At 53.5% G+C, this 23,189-nt stretch overlaps 10 protein-coding genes across 10 annotated transcripts; 7 read left to right on the top strand and 3 right to left on the bottom strand.

Moving 5' to 3' along the window:
• Window positions 1-764: 764 nt before the first annotated feature.
• On the top strand, window positions 765-6,149 carry BO94DRAFT_535137 (PT repeat family protein). Its single transcript, XM_025611711.1, has 3 exons — window positions 765-1,288; window positions 1,368-5,366; window positions 5,436-6,149. Exons 1-3 carry the CDS (start codon window positions 1,021-1,023, stop codon window positions 5,723-5,725), a joined length of 4,557 nt encoding a protein of 1,518 aa, XP_025467235.1. The 5' UTR covers window positions 765-1,020; the 3' UTR covers window positions 5,726-6,149.
• Window positions 6,150-7,257: 1,108 nt separating this feature from the next.
• BO94DRAFT_535136 (uncharacterized protein) lies at window positions 7,258-10,508 on the top strand. Its single transcript, XM_025611710.1, has 3 exons — window positions 7,258-9,178; window positions 9,344-10,261; window positions 10,465-10,508. The coding sequence occupies exons 1-2, from the start codon at window positions 7,676-7,678 to the stop codon at window positions 10,226-10,228; spliced, it is 2,388 nt and encodes a 795-aa protein (XP_025467234.1). The 5' UTR covers window positions 7,258-7,675; the 3' UTR covers window positions 10,229-10,261; window positions 10,465-10,508.
• Window positions 10,509-10,648: 140 nt separating this feature from the next.
• BO94DRAFT_516677 (nuclear export protein Noc3) lies at window positions 10,649-12,709 on the bottom strand (the record flags this gene model as incomplete). The annotated part of the gene is made up of 1 exon (XM_025609970.1): window positions 10,649-12,709. The coding sequence occupies one exon, from the start codon at window positions 12,707-12,709 to the stop codon at window positions 10,649-10,651; it is 2,061 nt and encodes a 686-aa protein (XP_025467233.1).
• A 135-nt stretch (window positions 12,710-12,844) lies between these two features.
• On the top strand, window positions 12,845-13,921 carry BO94DRAFT_535133 (ribosome biosynthesis protein NIP7). The gene is made up of 5 exons (XM_025611709.1): window positions 12,845-12,955; window positions 13,018-13,186; window positions 13,249-13,492; window positions 13,555-13,656; window positions 13,709-13,921. Exons 2-5 carry the CDS (start codon window positions 13,167-13,169, stop codon window positions 13,730-13,732), a joined length of 390 nt encoding a protein of 129 aa, XP_025467232.1. The 5' UTR covers window positions 12,845-12,955; window positions 13,018-13,166; the 3' UTR covers window positions 13,733-13,921.
• A 182-nt stretch (window positions 13,922-14,103) lies between these two features.
• BO94DRAFT_65158 (uncharacterized protein) lies at window positions 14,104-14,872 on the top strand. The gene is made up of 2 exons (XM_025617577.1): window positions 14,104-14,497; window positions 14,603-14,872. The coding sequence occupies exons 1-2, from the start codon at window positions 14,168-14,170 to the stop codon at window positions 14,648-14,650; spliced, it is 378 nt and encodes a 125-aa protein (XP_025467231.1). The 5' UTR covers window positions 14,104-14,167; the 3' UTR covers window positions 14,651-14,872.
• A 548-nt stretch (window positions 14,873-15,420) lies between these two features.
• BO94DRAFT_65122 (DCN1-like protein) lies at window positions 15,421-16,640 on the top strand. Its single transcript, XM_025617576.1, has 2 exons — window positions 15,421-15,563; window positions 15,614-16,640. Exon 2 carries the CDS (start codon window positions 15,658-15,660, stop codon window positions 16,276-16,278), a length of 621 nt encoding a protein of 206 aa, XP_025467230.1. The 5' UTR covers window positions 15,421-15,563; window positions 15,614-15,657; the 3' UTR covers window positions 16,279-16,640.
• Window positions 16,609-17,798, bottom strand: BO94DRAFT_65220 (Mpv17/PMP22 family protein). The gene is made up of 4 exons (XM_025617578.1): window positions 17,533-17,798; window positions 17,183-17,458; window positions 16,863-17,129; window positions 16,609-16,801 (listed from the first exon to the last, which is right to left on the bottom strand). The coding sequence occupies exons 1-4, from the start codon at window positions 17,680-17,682 to the stop codon at window positions 16,745-16,747; spliced, it is 750 nt and encodes a 249-aa protein (XP_025467229.1). The 5' UTR covers window positions 17,683-17,798; the 3' UTR covers window positions 16,609-16,744.
• A 1,001-nt stretch (window positions 17,799-18,799) lies between these two features.
• BO94DRAFT_575160 (uncharacterized protein) lies at window positions 18,800-21,087 on the top strand. The gene has a single exon (XM_025615062.1). The coding sequence runs from the start codon at window positions 19,208-19,210 to the stop codon at window positions 20,780-20,782; it is 1,575 nt and encodes a 524-aa protein (XP_025467228.1). The 5' UTR covers window positions 18,800-19,207; the 3' UTR covers window positions 20,783-21,087.
• A 210-nt stretch (window positions 21,088-21,297) lies between these two features.
• BO94DRAFT_535128 (uncharacterized protein) lies at window positions 21,298-22,464 on the top strand. Its single transcript, XM_025611708.1, has 2 exons — window positions 21,298-21,545; window positions 21,642-22,464. Exons 1-2 carry the CDS (start codon window positions 21,358-21,360, stop codon window positions 22,390-22,392), a joined length of 939 nt encoding a protein of 312 aa, XP_025467227.1. The 5' UTR covers window positions 21,298-21,357; the 3' UTR covers window positions 22,393-22,464.
• Window positions 22,465-22,511: 47 nt separating this feature from the next.
• Window positions 22,512-23,189, bottom strand: BO94DRAFT_65091 (uncharacterized protein). The gene has a single exon (XM_025617575.1). It carries the CDS (start codon window positions 23,155-23,157, stop codon window positions 22,720-22,722), a length of 438 nt encoding a protein of 145 aa, XP_025467226.1. The 5' UTR covers window positions 23,158-23,189; the 3' UTR covers window positions 22,512-22,719.

The raw sequence follows: 23,189 nt of genomic DNA, 5'->3' as shown, positions 1-23,189 counted from the left end.
CAATAATTCCTCTCCGGGGGCTTGCGACGCGATGCGCACCCCCTCTCATTGGAGCCGGACCAACGCCTGCGCCTCGGCGTCGAGCAATCATTCCCGGTTGATATGGCTTGATGCTCGGTCTCGTAGGATTAAACTTGGGTCTAATCCTGCCGTTCCCCCTCATTTCATTGTTATCGGTCATCCACCCCCCATTCTAGCCATATCATGGAGGGGAGGGGGGGAGGGGAATAACGTCGTCGTCGGGTTGCGCCCCCCCGGTAGTCCCAGACCCAAGACCAAGACCATCCATCATGGCATCCTCCAAACCAAAACAATCAGGAGGCCGAACTGGACTTTAACCTAAGGAGACGACTGCAGCTGCTGCCCCGCCAACTACCAGCGGGCTAATTAACGGCCATCGTCACTAGCCGACCTGCTTGCTGCGGTAGTCATCCTCGGTCCCCATCGGTCTTCCGTGGGGACCGGAATTTGCCTGGGAGAGGAGGAAAAGAGACTGGATCTATTCTTGTACGGCAGCCCTCCGTACTCCGTAGTACCACCACCACTGACCACCACCCATTTTTTTTTCTTCCCCTCCCTCCTAATTAGGTTCCCTTCCATCCATCATCTTGCCTGGCTGCTTTTCTCTTGCTTGCCTCCTACATCATCTTTGTTTGTTTGCTCTTCTTCCCCCAAGAGTCATTCTTATCAATCCCCCCATCTTCTTTCCTCATTTCCGCTGCCCCTCCAAGACATCTTCCACCTCCCTTACCTCCTCCCCCTCCCTCCCACCCCAAATTTCCTTCAACCTTTCAATTCCACCTTGGGAGGACCCTATCTTGTCCTACCACTCCGCTATCTTCTGCTCGCCTGTACATTATTTCTTTTCAGTCCATTGATAGCCTCGCGGGGGTTCGTCGTCTGTTCTTGCCTTGGTCCTACGAGACTCTTCAATCCACCCGAGTCGTCCGTCTGAGTTTTTCTCCCTCCCTGTTTGCTTTTGCTGCATCTTAACGACTGTTACGACTTTTCATGACCACAATGGCCCACCCCGCTGGTGAGACCGTCACAATCTCCATCCGTCGTCCGGTTGACGATGCTATCTTCGTGGCCGGTACCTTCTCCGAGCCGCAATGGGAGCCCGTTGAGCTCAACTCCAAGACGGTAGAGACTGAGCCCGATGACGAGGGATTGACATCGACGGAGTTCCTCTTCTACCACGACGTGAAGCTATCGCCTGGTCAATATCAATATAGATTCCGCGAGGGCGCTACCGGCCCGTGGTTCCACGACGAGGCTGTCAAACATGGTACGCTTGAACTCTCTTCCTCCCGACATTGCATCATCGCGTAACGGATTTGAAACTGATAAATCTCTTCGAACTACAGCCGCAGGAGAAGGAGGCCTCGTGAACAACTTCCTCACCGTCGAATCGAGTGTTCCCGCCGCTGCAGAGGCCAAGGAAGCCGCGCCGGAGGAGAACGGTGTTAACGGTGTCGCTGAACACGCCGCCCCCGTGCAGGAACCCGCCGTCGAGGAGAAACTGCCCGAATCTGTTCCCGAGTTGGATGACAAGAAGGATGCTAAGATCGAGGAGCCTGCCACCAATGGCGTCGCGACACCTGAGGTCAACGGAACGGAACACGCTGAGCAGACCCCCGAGACGAACCAGGAAGACGTAACGACGAAGGAGACACCTGCTGAAAGCCAGCCTGCAGTGAAGGAAGCCGAAGAGGTCCCGGCTGCTCCCGCTGCCACCGAGGAAGCGAAGGTTGAGGCTGCAGAGAAGGTCGAAACCCTGGAACAGCCGGAAACTTCCGTGGAAAGCCCTGTCGTGGCGGAAACCGAGAAGGTTGCTGAAGAGCCGGTGCAAGAAGTGGTTTCGGAGGAGGTCACATCGAAGCCGGAAGAGACTGTTGTTGAGAGCGCCCCTGTGGAAGCTGTCCCGGAAGCGACTCCTGCGGCAGAGTCAACCGCGCAAGAGCCCGAGGTTTCTGACGAAAAGCCTGCCGTGGAGGAAACGGCCACCGAAGTCGCTCCTAAAGATACTGCCGCCGCGGAACCAGCTGCCGAAGAACCAGCCATCGAAAAGCCCGTCGCCGAGCCGTCGACGGAGGCTGCTGCTGTCGAGGAAACTACCCATGAGGTCGCCAAGGAAGAGCCCATATCGGAGAAGCCGGTCGAGGCGTCCGCCGCTGAGACGACTGCTGAGCCTCTCGCCGAGGAGCCCGTCAAGGAATCGACCGAGGAAAACATTACGGCTACTGAGACCGCCGCTGACGCTGCCCCCGAAGAGCCCGCCAAGGAGTCGGTCAAGGAGGAAGCAGTGGAGGAACCCAAGGAAGCGCCCAGCACTGAGGTGTCGACTGCTGAGCCCACAACTGAGGAGCCCGCGCAGGATGTCGCCAAGGAGGAACCCAAGGCTGAAGAGTCTACCGAGGTGCCTCCTGTTGCCGAGCCCGCCGCTGAAGCCTCGAAGGAAGTGATCCAGGAGCCGACTACAGAGACCTCTACCGCCGCGCCTGTTGTCGAAGAAACAACGGCTGAGCCTAGCAAGGAGGTGGCGGAAGAACCGACTGTTGAAGAGGCCCCCGTGGAGTCTACGCCTGTTGAAGAGTCGGTCAAGGATGCTGTCGCCGACGAAACCGCTACGGAACAGCCCGCTGTCGAGGAGCCGGCTGCCACCCAAGCTTCCGAAACCCCTGTTGAAGAATCCGTCCCTGTGAGCACTGCCTCCGCGGAGGCCGCAGAGTTGGTTACCGCTGAGGCTGTCAGTGTGACTCCGGTTGTTGAAAATTCGACTGAGCTACCCGCTGAAGAAGTTCCCACCGAGACTGTCACAGAGAAGGTGGACGAACCTGCTGAGGAGCACTCTACCGAGGAGACTGCCAAGGAGGTTCCTGCTGAGTCTTCGCCTACGGAAGAGCCCGCCCAGAAGGAGACCACTGTCGAAGAGCCGGTCACGGAGAAGGTGGAGGAACCAACTGAACAGGTCACGGAACCTACGGAGGAAGTCACCAAGGAAGAGCCTGTTGTCGCCGAACCGACCGTCGAGGCCGTAGCAGAGTCTGTGGAGGAGGCGAAGGAGGCTGCTGCGGAGGAGCCTGTGACCGAAACCGCCGAGGCTTCCACCACCGAAGCCGTCGAGGAAGTTGCCAAGGTTGAACCAGCTGTGGAGGAACCAGTGGTTGAGCAGCCTACTACTAAAGAACCAGTTGTTGAGACTGCTGAGGAATCGTCTCCTAAGGAAACCGCTGCGGAGGAGGCCGTGGCTGAGGCCGTCGCGGAAGAACCCGCTACTGAGGCTGTCACTGCAGAGGCCGCGGAGACCACTCAAGAGCCTGCGATTGAGGAACCGGCTGCGGAGACGCCAGTGGAGGGAGTGGTCGCAGAGCCTGTCCAGGAAACCGCTGCTGAGGAGCACGTTCCTGAGGTGCCTGCCGCTGAAGAGCCCGCTGCTGAGCTTGTCGCTACAGAGGTCGCTGAGGAATCTGCTCAGCAGCCTGCTGTCGAAGAGCCTGTCTCTGAGACTCCGGTCGCGGAAGTCGTCCAAGCTGCCGTTGAGGAGCCAGCTGTCGAGGAGCCTGTGGTTGAACACAAGGAGATCGTGGAGGAAGCCGCCCCAGCTCAGGAATCCGAACTTCAGGAGACTGCTGAGGTTCCCGCCGAAGAGGCCAAGGAGGTGGTCGCTGAGGACGTCAAGACGGCTGCTGAAGAGCCGACCCCAGTGCCTGTTGAAGCTCCAGTTGTTGAAGAGCCTGCTAAGGAGGAACCCACCCCTGAGACTAAGCTTGAGGAAGCTCCTAAGGAGCTGACTGCGGAGGAGCCTGCCGAGGAGCTCAATGCCGACGAGTCGGACGAATCGTCGAACCTGGCAGAGTCTACTATCGCTACGACTGCTGGAGATGAGATTATTTTCGAAACTCAGTCGACCAAGGATGCCGACCTTGCCAGCGAGGAGGCTGCCGAGGAGCATGCCGAGGAGCCCGCCATGGAAGAGCCCACCGTCGAGGAGCCCGCCATCGAGGAGCCCGTCGTCCAGGAGCCCGTTGTTGAGGAGCCTACTGTTGAGAAGGCTGCTGCTCAGGAGCCCGTCCAGGAACCTGCTGTCGAGAAGGTTGCCGTCGAGGAGCCCGTCGTCGAAAAGGCCGCTGCCGAGGAGCCTGTTGTCCAGGAGCCCGCAGTTAAGGAGGTAGTCATTGAAGAGCCTGCTGTCCAGGAGCCTGCCGTCGAGAAGGCTGCTGTTGAGGAGCCTGTTGTCGAAGAGCCCGTCGTTGAGGAGCCCGCTGCCAAGGAGGCTGTCGTCGAAGAGCCCGTTGTGCAGGAGGCTGTCGCCGAAGAGCCTGCCATTGAGGAGCCCGCCGCCAAGGGGGCTGTCGTTGAAGAGCCAGCTGTTCAGGAGCCTGTTGTTGAGGAGCCGGCTGTCGAGAAGACTGCCGTTGAAGAGCCAGCTATTGAGGAGCCCGTCGAAAGGGCTATCATCGAAGAGGCTATCACTGCTCCCGCCGCCGAAGAGCCTGTGGCTGAATCCCCGATCGAGAAGGCGACCGTTGAAGAGCCTGAAGTGAAGGAAGCTGTTGAAGAAGCCAAGGAACAGCCGGCTGCTGAAGTTGTTCAGGAAGCTGTTGTGACTGAGTCCCTCCCAGAGTCTGCCGACAAGGAAGCCGTTGTTGAGGCACCTGTTGCGGAGGTTGTCAAGGAGGCCGTTGAGCCAGCTGCTGAAGAACCTGTTGCTGAAGTGGCTGCCGTCGAGACTACTCCCGAGGGAGTCGCGGAGTCGACTGTGGAGGAGGTGCCTGCCCCAGCCGAGCCTACTGTTGAGTCCACCGAAGAGCCACAGGAGCAGAAGGCTGCGGAGGTCATCGCACCCGCTGAGGAGCAAGTCACTGAGACTATGACCAAGGAGGAGCCGGCTGAGGTTGTTGCCGTTGAAGCTGTTGCTGAAGAGAGCGCACCCGCTGAGCCAGCTGCTGCTGAGGAGGCTATCCCTGAAGCTGTTAGTGAAGTGAAGGAGGCTACCAAGGCCGAAGAACCTGCTAGCGAGTCAGCACCGGTTGAGCCCGAGACAGTCAAGGAAGTGCAGTCTGTGCCTGCTGCCGGTGTTGAATCTCCTGCCGAGGAAAGCACCGCTAAGCCAGCGCACGAAGAGGCTATCCCTTCGGAGGCTGCTAAGGAGGTTGCTCCCGAGGAGTCCAAGGATAGCATCTTCACCCCCGAGGTTCTCGGTGCCGGTGTTGCTGCAGTTGCTGCCGGTGCTGCCGTCACCGCTGGCGTGATGGCGGCCTCTCACAAGCAGCCCGAAGTTGCCCCCGAGTCCGAGCACAAGCAGGTCCAGGACCAGCCCGACAACAAGGACAAGGCACCTGTTGAAGCCAAGCCTACCGAGGGTAAGGAACTGCCGTCTACTGGCGTGAAAGCGCTGGGAAATACTGAAGATAAAGCTGACCCTGCTCTAGCGGTTACCGAAGCATCTGAATCTAGCAGACAGCCACAAGTCGAGGACGATACCGAGGCCACGCACACCAAAACCCCCGAGCCCGCCGCCGCGCCGTTCGATGCCTCCAAGGCCGTGGCCACCACGGGCGACGAGGATCCTCGCGCCCAGAGTCAAAACCGGTCAGTTACAGCTGTTTCTCTGAACCGTAAGCATGACAGCTGGTTTAAGACCATCCTCCGGGCTGTGTTCACGAATTTCTTTGGCGCCATTTTCTCGCCGTTCCGCCGCCGCGGAAGAAACAACCAGTAGAGTCACGTCGGGTGTTGATCCGTCGAGACGTTGTTAGTTCATGCTTGTCGTTGCCAAAGCTAATGTGATTCAGGAATCTGTTCTTGATGAGCGTTCTTGCTGCCCCGTTGCTAGCATTTGTTTGGCATGCTTATACCCGATGAGTTGTTCGATTTGCCGAGTTTGCCACGCCCCTATCGTTATCATCGATTCCCCTGTATTTGGTACTTGATGTGCTCTCCTCTCAGATTGTCTGAATTACTGATTTCATTTAATTGTTTCTGTTTCAAATTGCTAGTAGTTGCAGGTTTTTTCTGCCAGTATGTAATGATGTGCATGATGATATGATAATGATGTTTGCAGTTATCCGTTTACAATATAGATACTGCATTTACAATGTTCTGTCCGGTTGTTATACATCCATTGTACGCATTGTATTCCCGAACATCATCATCACTCGAAAGTTCGTACACTGCCGTAGTGACCAAATCAACCCCAGCAGAAATTACTCTATCCCTCTTCAATTGCCATATCAAAATCATTTCCCTATAGGCAGTAAAAGAAACTCCTCATATAGATGGATACTTTTCTCCCATCCAACCTGACACTCTGGGAACATGTCTGATAATTGATATCCACACTACGTCCACGCCCATACGCACCCCTACAAGCACAAGTTCACAGAAGCACAAAACAAACTACAGCATCAGAGACATTAATCCACACCATACACAACCCATAACCCTATTTCAAACCAAAGAAAAGCTTCATAGCATCCACCTGTGAGGTATATCACAATGCGTGAACTGAACTACACATACTCAACTACCTATCTAACCACTTAGCTATACTCCCCTACCTTCACAAAACCAAATAGAATAACCCTCCCTTTCTTCCCCTTCCAATCCAAATGTGTATACAATACACTACACCACCACACTACACAAGTATACACCCCCCCAAATCCAGCATCAGCACCAACCACAATGAACTCCAAATCCCACAACCCCCATAAACACAACCAAATTCAAAGTACAATAACTACCCTAGAACCAGATACTCCCCCTCCCCCTCCCCCCAAGCAAGAAAGCACGCAAGACCAGAACCACGAACCAAAGAAAAAAAGTGGACCCTCATTCACTTCACTTCACCCCCCTTTCCCCCAACTCCAATCCCCCAAGTAGAAAGTAAAGAGTGTAACACCTTTTGTTTTCATAACTGTATTCATCCTATCATGTTGTGTTGCGTTTGATTTCGTTTGCTTTCTGCACCTATTTTTGCTTCTGTTACATACTGGTTGTGATTCTCGGCGTGTTTTGCTCGTTTATGATTCTTGACTTGACGATTCAGATACGATATTACGGTCACGGAGTTCAGTGTTCTGTTCATAGAGTGTGGTTATTGGGTGTGCGTTACGATACGGTTAAGGAGTTGATGATAACGGGCGATTTGAGATTACTTGATTCTGTTTTACTGGGTGTTGAAGGTCTTGAAGTTGAAGTTGGAGGTGGTACGGTACGTATTGTCTGGTCTGCATAGGTGAGTTGTATACCCTCGTTATGGTCTTTTTGTATTTGGTTTTAATGTTGGGAGAGGAGATTGTTATGCTAAGATACATGACATAGTTGTGCTAGATACAGAGTGGTGTTGTTTTTCTCGCAGTGTGGACGTGATAGACCAGGTGAGTTTCATCACGGATATAGATAGATAGGGACATGTAGAAGGAAGTGGAGTCTGCGACTGAGTTTCTTCAAGTGCGTACAGGTAACCTTGTTGTTGTTGCTGGCATCATGTCGTTTGTGGAGGGAAACGCGTGGGCACAGAAGCTCGCGAAAGAGAGAGAACAGTTGAGGTTGAGTGGGGAGACGGAGAAGAGTGGGAGTGGAAGTGGATTGTCGGAGTTGAATATGGGTAAGTTGTTTGAATTCTTTCATTCGTTCGATGGTCGTTGTTCATTGCTGGAACTAACTAATGATGGTAGTGAAAACGGTGTCGCCAGATCTGGGAAAATTGGACTTTGATGCTGAACTGGCTCTCGCTATGCCGAAGCCTCGACATGTGCATCCCGATGAGATTAAAGACTCGTCGTCCGGTTCTACCAAAAGTACCAGTATCTGGAGCAGAAGCATCACGAAGAAACGGTCGTTCACGGATCCGGGTCGTCTGCCGGCCACGGAGAAAAAGACTGAGAAGAGGTCCACGTTCAAGACTCTCAGGTCCAAACTCAGTTTGAAGGATCTCGCAAAGGAATTCCGAAAAGAGATCCCGCCCGTGAACACCATGCCGAAGATCACCATCCTTCGTGGTTCGTCAAAGTCCTCGTCTGATTCGTATGGTCCGGGGAAAGACTTTGAGGTCGGGAGGCTGTATACGCCTAGGCCTTCGGTGACTGAGGTGCCTTTGTCTGCGCCGCCAACACAGGCGTCAAGCTTGATTTGTTTGGACGATAGCCTGAAGGACGCCCAGTCGCCTGCCGCAGTGTGCACGCCAACAAAGAAAAGTAGTGGTGGGGATGTCGGAAAGTTCAAGCACAAGTTGGTCCATAGTAATGATACAGGCGAAGGACGGACTAGCCAGCATCTCGAGGCCGTTCTCCTGAATGGATCCTCCCCTGCTGCTCGCACTGGCGAGTACATGAACAGTGGACAGCCAGAAGTCGTCAATACGCAGCAACGTGCATGCAGTATGAAGGCAGTTCAGGGGTCTTCCACGCCTGGTGCATCGGAGCCGTCACCTGTCCACGAGACTGAGATTGTGCGCTCGTATTCACCATCGGTGTACGAGACGCCCATTCCGGATAGGACGTCGGATCTGCCAAGTCGCAATCAAGGCCATCCTAACGCTATAGTCACTCCGGTCGCGCCACTCAAGTCCGGTGGCAGCTGGGTCGAAGAGCTTTCCGATACTCGTCTGTCGTTGGGGTCCACAATCCAGCCCAACCCCGAAGGATGTACCGGCGAGTTCGTCACCATCCGGGTGCCCATCGATAGCATCACCGGTCGCGGTGGATATGCTCCTGCCCCCCCAGATCCGGTCTATCGAAACACAGTGGCGCTGGGAGAGCAGCTCGCGTCACACGTAGGGCAGCTCCATTTCCACGTGCAATGTGCGGCTCAAAAGCTCGTCAAGAAGTTCGAAGACAAAAACAACTGGCACATGGATAGTGTCCTCCACCATGTCGATACGATGGCCGACTTAGCACGGGTAATCAATAACAAAACGGCCACCCAGACCGAGCTATTGAAAGAGGCCCACCAGACGATGAGGGATGTCAGGGACCAGCTTGGTACGGTCCGTCGAGAAGTGCGCCTTATCCAGTCGAAGCTCAGCACTCTGATCCGCGAGGAGTTCGGGAGATTGAGGTATGATCTCGAGTCGCAGGCTAGAGCGCTCCCCCACAATCCAGCAGCCGAGGACATGGCCTTCGGCGCTGGGCTGCAGGGTCCGCCGCTTCCGTTGAGGGTGAACAGAGACCTAGGCAGGCAGGTTAGGACTGAAGAGAAGCCACTGGCAGGGGAGAAAGAGGTGAAGAGTGAGAGGAAGAAGTTGCAGCGAGAGAAGCCAGAAGAAGGAAAACAGCCAGCGTCGTCGGCCGTGTTACCAGGTGCCAGCCGTGTGAACAGCAAACCTGTCGCTTACCTGAGCGTGCCCCCGGCCATCAAGGACAAGCACCATATCAGCACGGAAAACGGGGTCAAGCATGTCGCCTGGAAGGACCAGAGTCAGGATTCTTCCGGAAGCCTAACCCCCAAGGCGTCCACCTTCACCAATCTCCCTGCTCAGCTGGTTCCTGGACCTGGACCGACCAGAACTCTTCCGCCTGTGCCAACTCAGAGCAAGAACGCCAAAGTCTCCCACAAGCGAAGCTTCTTCAACCTGCGCCGCCAGCGTGACGGTGACAGTCACAATGGCGACAAAGGCCTGCGCACTCCCAACCGCTCTCAGGAGAATCAACCCGTCGAGAGCAAGCTCTCAACTGCACCCCTCAAGCAGGCCGACCCAGCTCAGATCTCCATCATCGGCCAGGGAGAAATCGATCCTAGCATGATTCACCCAGCTCTTCGCAATGCTCAGCAGCGACAGATCATCCTCGACCGCGAGCTTGAAAGAATTCGTCTCGAGCAGGAGCAGCGTCGCCAGCAGCAATCCGGATCCCGCACCACTTTGGTCCAATCCAGCGTGCTCAAGGCCTCGAAATCTCATCAGACGATTGGTGTCGCAGAGGCGTCCCCCACAATCGAGTGGCCACTTCCAAAGGCCTACCAGAAACTGACTCCTTCTTCGTCTTATGCTTCTCTCCGTGCTCCTGCTCAGGGATTCGATAACCCGTACCCGGTGTTCCGGCCTGCCCCTACAACTCCCACTACTTCTAGCTCTTCCCACAATGATACTGTTGCTGGTTTGCAGGCAGCTAATGGCAAGGCACCTCCTCGTCCACCTCGTCCGTCTCCTCTTACCCCTTTCAGGGACGACCACTCTCGGGATGCTTCTGGGAGTGACTCTCAGCAAGGCAATTTCTTCTGAATGATGACTGAAATAGGTAGGCTGTCTGTCTTACTGCTTATCTCGACTATGAGTTAAATGTTTTCACGATTTTATGATATGATAACGACGCATGATGTCCATGACTTGCTATTCTCTTGTTTTCTTTTTTCCTGTAGCAAGACCGGCGGGGCAACGGGGTAAATAAATGGGAAGGTGGATTTAAAGGTGCGAAGTGAGGGAAAATGGGGATAAGGACGACTGGATAGGAAACGAACCTGGATAGAGACAGTTTCGTTGTTGCGGGTATTTTCTTTTACCGGGGATCGGAAGTCTATGCAAGTAATGGAGGATTAAACCTTGCTCGTGATGGAATGGTGGATGATATGGACTTCAGGATTCGGCATGACCGCAGTAAACAAATTAAAAAAAATGGAAAATACCCCGCTAAATAACAATGCTCTATTTCCGTGTCGCAATCATCTTCTCGATATCTAAAGCAGCGTCTCGGACCCGAGGACAGTAATGCTGGCGTAATAACTCGCCTTCCCATATCGTCCCCGCGAAGACGTTGGTGGCCTCAATATCTGGTGCGTACGCATTATACACGCCATCTCCTTTGCGCTCGTCACTGTGCCACAACGAGGAGATACGGCGCGCGTTATGCTTGGCAACCTGGCTCATGAGCGACAGAGTCGCGAGGGCAGACTTCTCGGGCAGCTGGAGAGAAGTCGTCATGAGTCGCTTGGAGAAGCTGCCTAGTCGGACCGGAGGCACTATGCCGTGCGCGCGCGAGAGAAGGGTAGACTGCAGACAGCGGAGGAGAAGCACCGTGGGCGTCTGGAAGTTAACCTTCTTCCTGGGTCGCCACGTCGGGCTGGCTTCTGCGGAGTTCGGGTCGGGAAGTCGGAGAGATTTATCGGGGTTGTATTCGACGTCGGGGTTGATTGAGAGGGTATAAAGAGAGCGGTAGAGGTGTTTGACGAAGAAGCTCAGGTCCAGGTGCAGTGTGCCCGCTGCTTTGCTGGCATCTTGGCCTCCTAGAAGTGCAAAGGCTGTGACGGTACAGAGGAGAGCCTCCCGGTGCGTGTCCCGCATCGTCGCTGGTTCCATGTCGTCGGTATCTTCAGTCTCGTCCTCTTCCTCCGCATCCTCTTCGGCATGACCTATCAAATCTTTGAGAGCCTCAAGCAAGTCTCCGAAGAAATCCTGGTTGATCAAGTGAGCGTACTTGGCCAGACCCTCGAGAACAGGTCCCATGAGGGTTGCGATGCGAAGCTTCAGAATCCGGAAGTAGATGCCGAAGACAAGTTTCAACGTCTCTGCCTGATTCTTGTCCCGTTCCTCGTGGGAGACCAAGGCGTCGGCCACCCTCATGTCCTTCTCGACAGCTTTGCGCTCCTTTTGGACCTTGCGTTCCTTCTTGGTGCGAAACTCCCGCTTCTGCTTCGGCTTTTTGCCGAGTTGCGTCTCCTCCTCCGGTTCATCGCGATCGATCCTGTCTCTTGATGCCTTGCGGGAGAATTCAGAGAGTAGGCGGAGATGGAGGAAGCTATCCAGAACACTCTCGTGAATGCGGAATTCCTTCGCCTTCATCATCTTGGACAGCATGCGGACAGCCTCAAGCGACACAATTCCATCCTGATCCCTTGTGAAAACCTCCTCCAATGTCTCACGGCACTTGATGAAATCGGCATCCACTTGCCTTCGGGCGAGGCGATTGACGAGGATCTTCAGGAGCTCGGTACGAAAGTTGAAATGCGGTACGGAGAGGAGTAGGCTGCAGGCGCAGTTAATCGCGATGCTTTTCAAGCTTGAATCCACTTGGACACCATCCTTCTTGGACGGCTTCGTAAGCTCCGCCAGCTTCTGAACGTAATGCTTGTAGTTCGTGACAAGTGTTTGCTCGAATGACCGAAGCTTGCGCACATCCTTGGAGACCTTCGCTGACATGTCTTCTTCACTGAGAGGGCGAATCCGGTACCCGGGGATCACGTCTTTGTAGACCGCAGCCTGCGAGGCGAGGGCCAGTTTCTGAATCGCAACATGCGCTCCTTTCTCCACCATTTCGGCCATTGTTTTGAACAGGGGGATGTGCTCTTCGGGGTCTTCGTTGATTAGCGTAGCAATTTTTGCGAGATCCTCCTTGGCCTGAAGGATTTGTTGCTTCATGGGAATCTTGGGTGTCTCTTCGGCCTCCTCCTCGTCTTCTTCGTCATCGGGGTTCGCATCCTCCATCTCCTCGTCGTCATCGGTACCCAGAAAGCTGTCGGATTCCTCCGCCTCAGGTTCCGGCTCCTCCACGTTCTGCAGACCTTCTGCTGTTTTGATAGGCAACCGGGTTCTTTCCTTGTCTTTCTTGCCTAGTTTGCGCGGCCGGGTCTCATAATCCTGTTCCAGGTCCCATTCGGCGGCATGGCTGTAGAAATCGCCAACGGACGCACCACCCGAGGATTTGGATCCATTTTCTTCATCCCCAGGAGGGCTAACTCGTCTCCTTTTGGTTGTGCGTCCAGGAGCCATCTTGTCGTGCCTGGGGTATCTTTCTGGGGTCGTGCAAGTTCGTTGCGCGGGTTGACTTTTTTTTTCTGCGGCGCTAAGACCCGGCGGGTAAAAGCTACCGCCCCACCGCCTACTCCGTAGATTTTTTGACTTTGGAGGATACTCAGTTTTTGATATCCAGCAGTTTCAACTCTTGCGCCTTTTCCATATCTGAAATCTGGTATCGCGAATCGCGAAAGTGTTTCAAGATGCGTCAACTTACTGAAGGTTAGTACAGCTATCTTCGTCTATCTCTAGCGCATCAGATACTGAGCCTTTTCACTATCCAGAGGAGACAAAAACGTTGTTCACCAAGCTCGCCAATTACACGGGGAGAAGTCTTTCGGCGCTCGTTTCTGAGACAGGCGATGACAATGACCGTCACGTTTTCCGTATGCACGGCAGCAGAGTGTATTATGTGCGGCTTAGTTTAGCCAATATGGCCACTTCTATCCCTAGGTCGGTTGTCGCGCGTCGCTCCGGGAACATGGGCAAATTTACTAAGATTATTTCATGTTTAGATCGTCTCTGTTGTCGTTAGGCGTGGCCATCGGTAGATTCACTAAGTCCGGGTTATTTCGCCTTAGTCTGACGGCGCTGGATGTGATTGCTCCCCATGCGCGATACAAGGTGTGGATTAAGCAGAACGGTGTTATGCCATTCCTTTATGGCTCCAATGTGGCCAAGGCCCACGTTGGGAGATTCAGCGAGGACTGCCCGGAAAATGCAGGTGTGATTGTTATGGATATGAACGATACTCCTCTGGTAAGCGGGATTTTGGTTCAGCTGAAGATTGAAGACCGGAGATCAAGGCTGATATACGTTAGGGATTCGGTGTGACCGCGCGGTCTAGTGCTGAGACACGGAGGATGGAGCCCACGGCTAATGTCGTGTTCCGTCAGGCGGATATTGGAGAGTACCTGAGAGAGGTAGGTTGATGAGTTTGGCGCAGACACCATCAGATTGCTAACTTTTCTCTAGGAAGATACTCTCTTTACGACCTAAGCCAAAGGCCTTGCATACGCGGGATCGAATATGGGATTTTCATACTAGATACCTGGGGATTCTCGCAGGAGTTCTGGAGTCGTCTGTCTGTATATTTAGAAAAGTGGTTTCCATTCCGTATTCTCAATCAATATATTGTTTGACAAAGAGGATTGCATGTTTCCGAATTCAAAGAGCCAAGAACATCTCACAGCGTTGATTGTGTACGCAAATTCCGCCGTAGCGCGGAGATTGCCGCATTGCCGGAGGAAAGATCCCTTCTTTCCCGATCTGGGCTCGGTGATGATATAAAGAACTGTGTAAAACACCTGAATGGATTTAAGAGGCACCCAAAACTAGATAGAATCCCAGTCCATTGTCTTCTCCGATTACTTATATATCGATGGCCACCATTAATCTGGGCAGAATCATCTCACTCAAATTAAATACTATTCGATGCGGGGCACGTGCACGGGCATCTCAGTCAGCGAGTCTCCATTCGGAGATGCGAAGTTTCCCCATCCAGTCAATCCAGCGGCCGGACAATCCTCCCTCTGGTATATCCTGCCATCTGCAGAAGTTCTCTGGACGAGTATCATCCTCTTGAGCATTTTGCTCTCTCGTTACTACCTGCATAGACCTCCACCGACCACTACAAAAGTAAAATCTCTCCCCGCAGGCCTCTGCCTGCGTCACCCCACCATGCCGCCTTACTCTAGCGCTCAGAAGCAACAAATAATGCAGTTTGTGAACCTCACACAGTCAAAAGATACAGCAGCTGCAAAGGTATGCCGTGTTTATTTGCCCCCTCTTTTGAATGTGCCATATCGCTCAACCCACTCTTATCTCTGTATATCACGTGTCACTATGGTTGACCCCTCATGCATATAGTTCCTGAAAGCAGCTAGATGGAACCTGGAAGAAGCCATCGATGCGTGAGTAACCTTTTTCTTCTGCGCTATGCTGCGCACTTTTGCTTTGTCGTCATGGTCTTGAGTCGTTCGACTGCTTTCGGTCCCGCCTATCCCCGTCCTGAGGACCGGATGGCCTTTATGTTTTGCTTGCTTGATTCGATACGTTAGGCCTGGTGACGTCTCATTTGTCTAAGTGTCATCCTGTCTGTGGGCCCATTCCGAGGGGCTTACAGGATTGATTCAACGAGCAGTTGGCGGTGGCCCGGCGTCAATCTTCGCCGTGAGAAGCCTAGAGCTCTGCAGCCCGACCTGCCCTACGGCCCTTCCTTGGCCTACCTGGAGAATCTGTCGCAAGGCGGGTAGGGTGATGAGATTCTCGTCTGAACTGGACACTAGTTCAGGAGTGGTGGGGTGGCATACAATGCTCCCTCTGCCTTGCGCGACGGGCCGTTGGCCAAGGGTTTCGCCATGTCAGAATGCTATTTTAGTGATGACGGCAAGACAAGAGTCGCCTGTGGATGTCGGAACATACCTAGTGGCCATCCTCGACGTTGGTGTTTTCCTATAATCCATCCCCCACTTGGCCTTACAATCGTGCGTTGGACAAGTCTGTCTTGGGGTCTAATCAATCTGATATCTTCAAGATCAACATAAACGTGCCGCCGTCACTTACGATCTGCTAGTACAATAGCAATACAAGCGGATTTCCGACACTTGAGATCACCTGGCCTGCGTATCGATCTGAGCGCGACATCATGAAGCCATCTAGCATTGACATCTTAGGACCCTTTTCACATACTTCAAGCGGATCTACTCGACTAATATCAATCCATCAAACCCCTGACAGGCGCTAACTACAACATCTAGATACTTCCAAAGCCCTTCAGGTGCCGGTGCCAGCACAACTGCACTCAACAAGATCTTTGACAGCTACCGAGGTTCGTCCCTACATCACTATACCCGCATCGCAACCAACTAACCAAACCAGATTCACCCTCAGATAACCCCGACGGAATCGGCATCGAGGGAGCCATGAAATTCTACGGAGACATCCAAGTGGGCCTAGACGAAGTCGCATGCCTTGGGATCGCCGAGCTTCTCAAATCCCCATCCATGGGCGAGTTCACCCGGGAAGGATTCCTCAACGGCTGGAGAGCCACCGGGTACGCCTCCTCCTTTCCTCCAGCACTCACCACAACTAACCAATCACAAACCAGTTGCGACTCAGTGAGCAAGATGATCTCCCACGCTGCAGACATTCGCGAACGAATCCCCATCAAACCAGACCTCTTCCGTCGCGTGTACCGCTTCACCTTCCCGCTCTGCCGCATGCAAGGCCAGCGCAACCTGCAATTCGATATCGCGGCCGAACAGTGGCGCCTCTTCTTCACGCCGCAGAACGGCGGAGTGCAGTGGAATACCCGTACGACTCCGTGGTTGGACTGGTGGATTGAGTTTCTGGAGGAGCGTGGAAAGCGTCCGGTGAACAAGGATCTGTGGGAGCAGTTGGAGGTGTTCATGCGCAAGACCCAGGATGATGAGAACTTTGAATGGTGGACTGCGGATGGGGCGTGGCCGGGTGCTTTGGATGACTTTGTTGAGTGGGTGCAGAAGAAGAGAGGAAAGAACTCGGAGGCTATGGATGTTGAGTAGAGGGTGCGCATCTTCCTAGGTAGATAATGGGATGCCTTTACGGAGGTTAAATGGATTTTTACTATAGTGGTGGCTTGGTTTAGATGGGGAATCTTAGATTTTGTTGTATTGGCATAGGGTACTATGGCGGTGGTGGTAGATAAGAAGAGGTATGCAGATGGTCGCCAGGATAAGTAAGAGAAAACGAAACACATTCATCGTAACAGGTGCAGCGCAGACACATCTCCATCTCGACGCTTGAGCTAGATGAGAAATATGTGCAGGTCAAATTAGGATGTCATAGGGGATGGACAACAGGTATCATGGTGCTGGATGGTCTCTGGCCGATGTGGCCGCTCTCCCGGCAGGCCCTTCCGGCTTCGGAGGGGTCCATATCCGACCGGGAGTTCCGGCCCAAATCGATCCCTAGAGGCAATCCACACGACCGGTCGGTAGTCGTAAGGTAGGTACAGAATATTTACATTGTCTACCGGTAGTCGCCCTTGTCGTACTCGCTACCGGGACCGCGACGTTGGTCATAGCGCTGTCATATGATGTTAGCGATTGATTGCTTTCGGTCTTCGGAGAGGTGGCGGTCAACTTACCTTGCGGAGGGCCTCAAGACGCTTCTTCTTGGTGTGCGTGTTCACGTAGGTTCCAATGACGAACCCGACAATGTTGAAGAAGGGCACCCAGGTGTGCTCGGGAAGGAACTTCTGGGCAAAGGCCAGCGCGATGGGCGAGGTGACCCAGCTGACCTTCATGACGGGCATGAAACCGGCCCGCACGGTTGCGCGGACCTGGTGGAAGGTGCGCGCGCCCGCGATCACCGCCATGCAGCTCAGGTACACGGCATTCTGGATGGGGGAGACCTGCGTTGCGTCAGAACTTCCGCTGTATATCAGAAGGTATAGATCGAACATACAAGCAGATTGCTGGCGAGGATCTGCAGAATCTTAGCCTTGACGCTAGTCCGTCCAGCAAAGACCCGCTGGAGGATGCCGATGAGGAAATGGCCGAGCGGGGCGCTGATGAACATTCCATAGAGGGCCATCTTGGGAACGCGGGCGCTGAAGTAGTGGCCATGCTTGCTGACATCATGCGCGATCCAAGAGGCCAGGATTTCTTGCAGACTGGACAGGACACCGGATGTCAACATCTTGGTGCGCAGGGGGTTCGACTGCAGTTGGCGGAGGTAGAGCTATAAGGGATCGCATTGCCTCAATCAGTGGACTGCGAACACGCATTGGGGCATTCTTGCAGATGCAAACCTACAGCGAGATAGCCATCGCCAGTCAACCGATTTCCGACCTTGTGCACCAATTCCTTTGTATCTTCCCGTATCGAGGTGACGGCCTCATCTTGGAACTTGGCGGACACGTCCTGGAAAGTGGTGGTGGCCACGTCTTGGAATTTGGCCGACATGATTGTTGATGTGGGTGGTTGGGGCTGAGGTTGAGAGAAGGTTGAGGATTAAGCGCGCGATATGGTCAACTAGACGGACGAGACGCAGGGGATGCGATAAGTCAAGAAGACGACGGCTACGGGGATTACGGGACACGGTCAGCCAAGCAAGACAAGGAGAGAGACAGAGACCACAATGGGGTCTGATGGAATGATGATGGGGAAGTGGAGGTGGAGGTTGTAAAGTGAGATTGAGATTGAGATTGAGATCAGGTAGAAAACATGGGGTTGGTGACGGAAGATGCGCTGTCCCGCGAGGCAAAGGGGAACAGAGGGACCAGGGGGGGGGAGGGTTCGGTTGGTTTGTTTATGGGCAGCAACAGCAACACGGCATGCTAACGAGGAATAATAATAACCAACAGCCGGGAAGGTCAAGAGCGAAGCTTACCGAGGTCGGAACAGATTGGGACCAGTTCCTGGCAGTATGGGGAAGGTCAACGCGGATAAGAACGCTCGGTCAACCACGGAACAATTGAGGATGGACCAAAACCCGCCCTAAGCTGATTGTCGGTAGTCTAGTCCGTAGTCTAGCAACGCAAGTCACAGTCGGGATGAGGTGGAGGACTTCTGGGACTCTCTGGACTGGAGGGGAATAGACGGTCGGCCACGAGGTCGGCAAATGGCGAGCGCGTTGCTTTATACCCGCCGCCCCCAGCCCGCCTTCGGTCACCTCCGACGACTTGTCCACCTCCCGACGAACGCCTCTGTCTGTCCCCTGGCCGTGGTCGGGAATCAAAAATATCTACCATTTTTATTTGTATTGTCTTTCTTTCCCTTTGCCTTCTTTTTTTTTTTTATTTCCCCTTCTCTTCTTTGTAGATGGTGGCTGTATTATACGACTCATTACGTGCAGTTGATCGGGTTCTCCTGCCTGTGAGGGGCAATCCTTGATCAGTCCCCAACCAATTGGACAGGCACAATGTACTTCGTCTGTAGAAACAGCTCAAACCGGGAGCCCTGAGCAGTGCATGCCAAGTGCTGCCCTAAACAAAGAGTATCCGGACTCATCCTCTAAGTATCTATATCTGGCCACCCCTACTATGCATGACCTTGAATAACTGACAATCACACAGGCAGAGCCATCTGTTCATATCATCATATTGCCATGTAGAAATTGAATGCTTCTTGATTCCTCTGAACACTCCATTTGCTATGTCGCCATTACGACTTGATCCGTGTAGGCCATGGGCTTGTCGCCCTGGCGTCCATTCTCCTGCTGCCGTGCTGACAAGAACCCTCATTGTGGACGCCCTCTTGGGGCATGTGGTGTTTTTATTACCCTGGGCGCCGAGACTGTGAGCCAATTCAGTGTTGCGAACAGATCAAACACGCCCAAGTCTGATACGATGTTACGGGCCTGTCGTTGTTTTCACACGATGATCCCCTTCATCATCACGCCTTCATCATCACACCTTTGCTGACCACACTCTCCACCCCCATCCTTGTACCATCCGTGTCTCTCCTATCCTATCCCGTGGCTGTAGCCATGTCTTCCGATTTGCCTGATAATGGGGAGGAAAATGCCGAAAGCCCGCCCTCGAGACCCAGGTCGCCCTCGGAGCCGCCTCTGGAAAGTGAAGCTTCTGCCAGAAGCAGCCGGGTTCGACCATTCTTTGATCTATCGACAGTGGATACCTTCTTCGATCTTATATCTCCTCCTTCAGATGATGGGCGAATTCGTTTGTATCCTCCATTCTTTGACTACGATGATCAAGACGCCTGGAGCCGGGGACAACGTGACTGCAAGCACGACGTGGTAGTCATCGACTATGCCATAGATGAGTATGAAACGTGCGATTCCTGTGGCAATATACCTACTCTCGGATGGTTTTATCGCTGTGGTGTGGATACCACTGGATACTCTCACCAGATGGATCCTGGCCATGGCCCAGTTCTAAGTTCTTGGATCTCAGAAGCCATCAAGGCTGGTTGCTACAACGGTGTACAAAAGGAGATCCTCGAGCAGCAAAAGTTGAGGGTCTTGGAACTGGCCGCCAGGCATAGAGATAGTCAGATGGTTGCGTTTCCAATGACGGAAGTCATACATGGCATTGATCCCGACGACGATGACGACAACCCACACGTCGACTTTATTGAAGATATAGCACAACAGGACCAAGGTCCCCCGGCTATCCAAGGTTCCTCAAACGTCCGCCTTGGGCCCCCTCATTGCAGTTATCGCGCTTGTCATAATTGTGCGCCTCGACTTCAGGAACGCGTTTGGCTTAGCATCAACGAGACATGCAGAGACACGACAGTCAGAGCCCCGTCCGAGTGGGACCTGCGTGATCGCTCTATCTCAGATGCAAATGTTGTGAGAAACTTGGGACTCAGGCGCTTTCCTATCCCTCACCCCAACGTCTCTCGCCACTCACATCCTCTTGCTGAACGAATAACCTCTTCTTCACCTGGTTCGTCTGCCGGCCCCTCTGCTGGATCTTCTGTCGGCCCCTCTGCTGGACCTTCTGCCGGACCTTCTGTCGGACCCTCTACTGGACCCTCTGCTGGACCTGTCACTGAACAATCTACCGTATCATCTGATGGGCGTACTGGGCCATCCCGTAGGGGGCTCAGGCGGCTGATACCTAGATCATTGAGTAACCGATCCTTCAGATCCCCGTCTTTGACTCCGTCTACTTGCGTTCTTGCTCCTATTACCACTCAGATCGCGGGGGTTGTTACTGGCTTCTTCAATAGGTTCAATTCTGTTCCACCACCCACCCCTTCTCATAGAGAGTTACCAGAACGGCGTCCTACCATACCTCCCGAAACCTCTGCAAGCCCCAGTGCCAGTAGTCCGCAGACCGCATCTTCTTCTTCCTCTGAGCAGACGCCTGCTTACTGGCCCCAGCTGTTGAGCTATCATACCGCATGGAACAGCATCAACAAGCACCCCAAGCGCCCTAATCTGCCAGGTCACTTCCTGCGTACGATCGTCTGTATACCGGCGACCATCATCGAGGAGCATGAGGAGCAATTCAGGGAACCGGAACCAGACGACAGTGAAGATGACGACGACGAATCGGGTGGCTGCCCCCTTGACCCCGAATCTTGCGAATGACAAGGGGAAATGGTGTGCCTGAAGGTCCAGGAAATGATGTTTAAAAGATACAACGCGGAGAGGTGGGAAGTGGAGTGGGGAGTGAAAAGTGGTTATGAAAATAGAGACATCTGGTATCCAGCTGACTGTATCGGATCTAGAATCGCTATTTCAAGTGATCCCATTTTCAAGGGCTGAATATGGAACTCTGAGTTGTGTGCTTCATCATCATGTGGGGTGGATATTCCCTGCCGTGTATTTTTTAGCAATAGCGGTTGTTGGAAGGGACACTATGTAACTAGACAGGTTGATAATGAAAATGCGATCCTCGGTATCTCTCCCAGTGTAATGGAAATGTCGAGTTAAGCATGGGGGCGAGTATCTAATCTAACCCATAATCTAACCCACCTTCGGCACTACTGGCACTCTGGCAGGTCCATCCAGACCCATCGTTCCGAGCCAATTCCGAACCTCGGCACCGCGCCAAGCGCAGATGCTGATCAGATGCTGATGATCACACTCTCCTTCTCCGAAGATAAAGGTCCCATCCTTCCTTGTCCAGACTTCGGAAATGCCACTATATACCACCGAACACCATGGCAGACCCCGAACCCTCCCCCGACCCCTCTGCGCCCGCCGCCGTGGCCGAGTTTGAAAACCACGGTGAGGGGAACCCGGTGAGCCCTGCGGGGACATCACCGCCGGTATCGTCGATAAACAGTGCTCGACGCCAGCTGCTGGCAGCTCTTCAAACAACTGATGGCACTGTCGACCGCTTGGACAGGTGAGCGCTTCTCCCTCGCAACATTCTAATGGAGTCATCCCGAGCCCCCGGGGCTCAATTCCCGCGCACACCGTCCCACTAATACCATCCACCCAGGCTCATGGCCACAGCTGCCGGTCAAGAACGAGTCCTCGCAGTAACCGGCTACCTTGCGCATACGCTTCATCACATCCTCTCCTCTGCACCATGGATAGCCTTTCAAACCCGACTAAGCCTTCTCGCTCGGCTTCGAAACCACTCCAAATCCCCCAGCCCTAAGCCTACATCCTCATCAGCGTCGCAAAAACCGCGACTCCTCGCCCTCTCCTCCCTCATGTCTGAGACTCGCTTCACTCTACGACTGCTCGGTCTCGTCCCACTATGGACTTGGGGTTCCCATACAATCAAATCCCCGCCCGCCGACCGCATCCTCTACATCCTCACCCTCCTCCAAGTCTTCGTGAACGTCATCTACCAGGCCCTCGAGAACGTCGGCTATCTTGCGTCGAAGGGCATAGTTTCGAAACGGTTCGTCGACCGATGGGGCGGTATCGATAAGTGGTATATTTGGAGTACACGGGCGTGGTTCGGACACATTTTCTTCCAGTTCTTCGTCCTATGGAGAGGGACGGTGCTGCGGAAAAGGAAAATGGCTACTGCAGATAGCAAGGAGAAACAGGATGCATTGAAGGCGGAGATTCGGTCCTGGAGAAAGAGTCTTATGAACAACGTATGCTGGGCTCCGTTGTGTCTGCATTGGTGTTTCGAGAAAGGCATCGGGTTCCCTGAGCATTTGACCGGGTTTGTCAGTTTCCTGGCTGGTGCTTGGGAATTCTGTGACTCTTGGGCTGCGACGGGATCGTCGTGATATGGTTAGATTGAGGACGGCTTGGTTTTGTATTTCATTTGAGCGTTTATATCCCGGTTTTGTCTGGTGGGGTGGGTGGGTGGGTGGAGGCCATAGAGATTTAGATCAGGAACGGGAGGACCGCTATTTTATTAGCTTGCGATGCTAAACAAGGCAGACGATCATCTAGTATCAACATAACGCCCCAATCCTATTCACCAAAGCATTAACGCCTATGCAAACCCTAGCAAAAGCAAACAATCTGGCCGTAGCACATATCTTGCGTGAGTTTCATAATCAATCCCAACACGCCTGACCCATCCAACCAACCCCATCTCCTTTCCTATCCTATAAAGAATTTTCCAAAAAATCCGCCATAAACATCTCCTTCAACTCCCACTCCATCATCACCGTCCGTCGAGACAAACAAATATTCTCATAAAATTGACTATCCAGAAACCCATCAACCGGCCAAGCACTCTTATCCATAGGTATCAGATAATCCCGACAACCCACCCAAACAAACGCCCCAGCATCAACAACCCTCCGACTGAGAATAACATGTTCAAGCAAAAGACCATCGATTTGAGTGATATCCACCTGCACGTTAACCAACTCCATCAGTCCGCCTTCCTTTTCATAGATTGCGTTGCGCTGGTCAGCGTCCAGTCCAAAAATGAGCATCCCTTCGACTCTATCCAATGGATTGGATGATGGGAGCATGACGGGGGTGCTTCCCGGTCCGATTTCGTAGAGCTTGTGCCCTTGAAGTGTTGCTGGCGTCATTTGCTTGGCTATGGTCTCGGCTTGGGGGAAAT

The sequence above is a fragment of the Aspergillus sclerotioniger genome (genome assembly GCF_003184525.1).
Source record: "Aspergillus sclerotioniger CBS 115572 chromosome Unknown BO94scaffold_14, whole genome shotgun sequence".
Taxonomy (NCBI): Eukaryota; Fungi; Ascomycota; class Eurotiomycetes; order Eurotiales; family Aspergillaceae; genus Aspergillus; species Aspergillus sclerotioniger.
The sequence above is the reverse complement of the archived record's forward strand: the minus strand, read 5'-3'. Positions and strand labels throughout refer to the sequence as shown.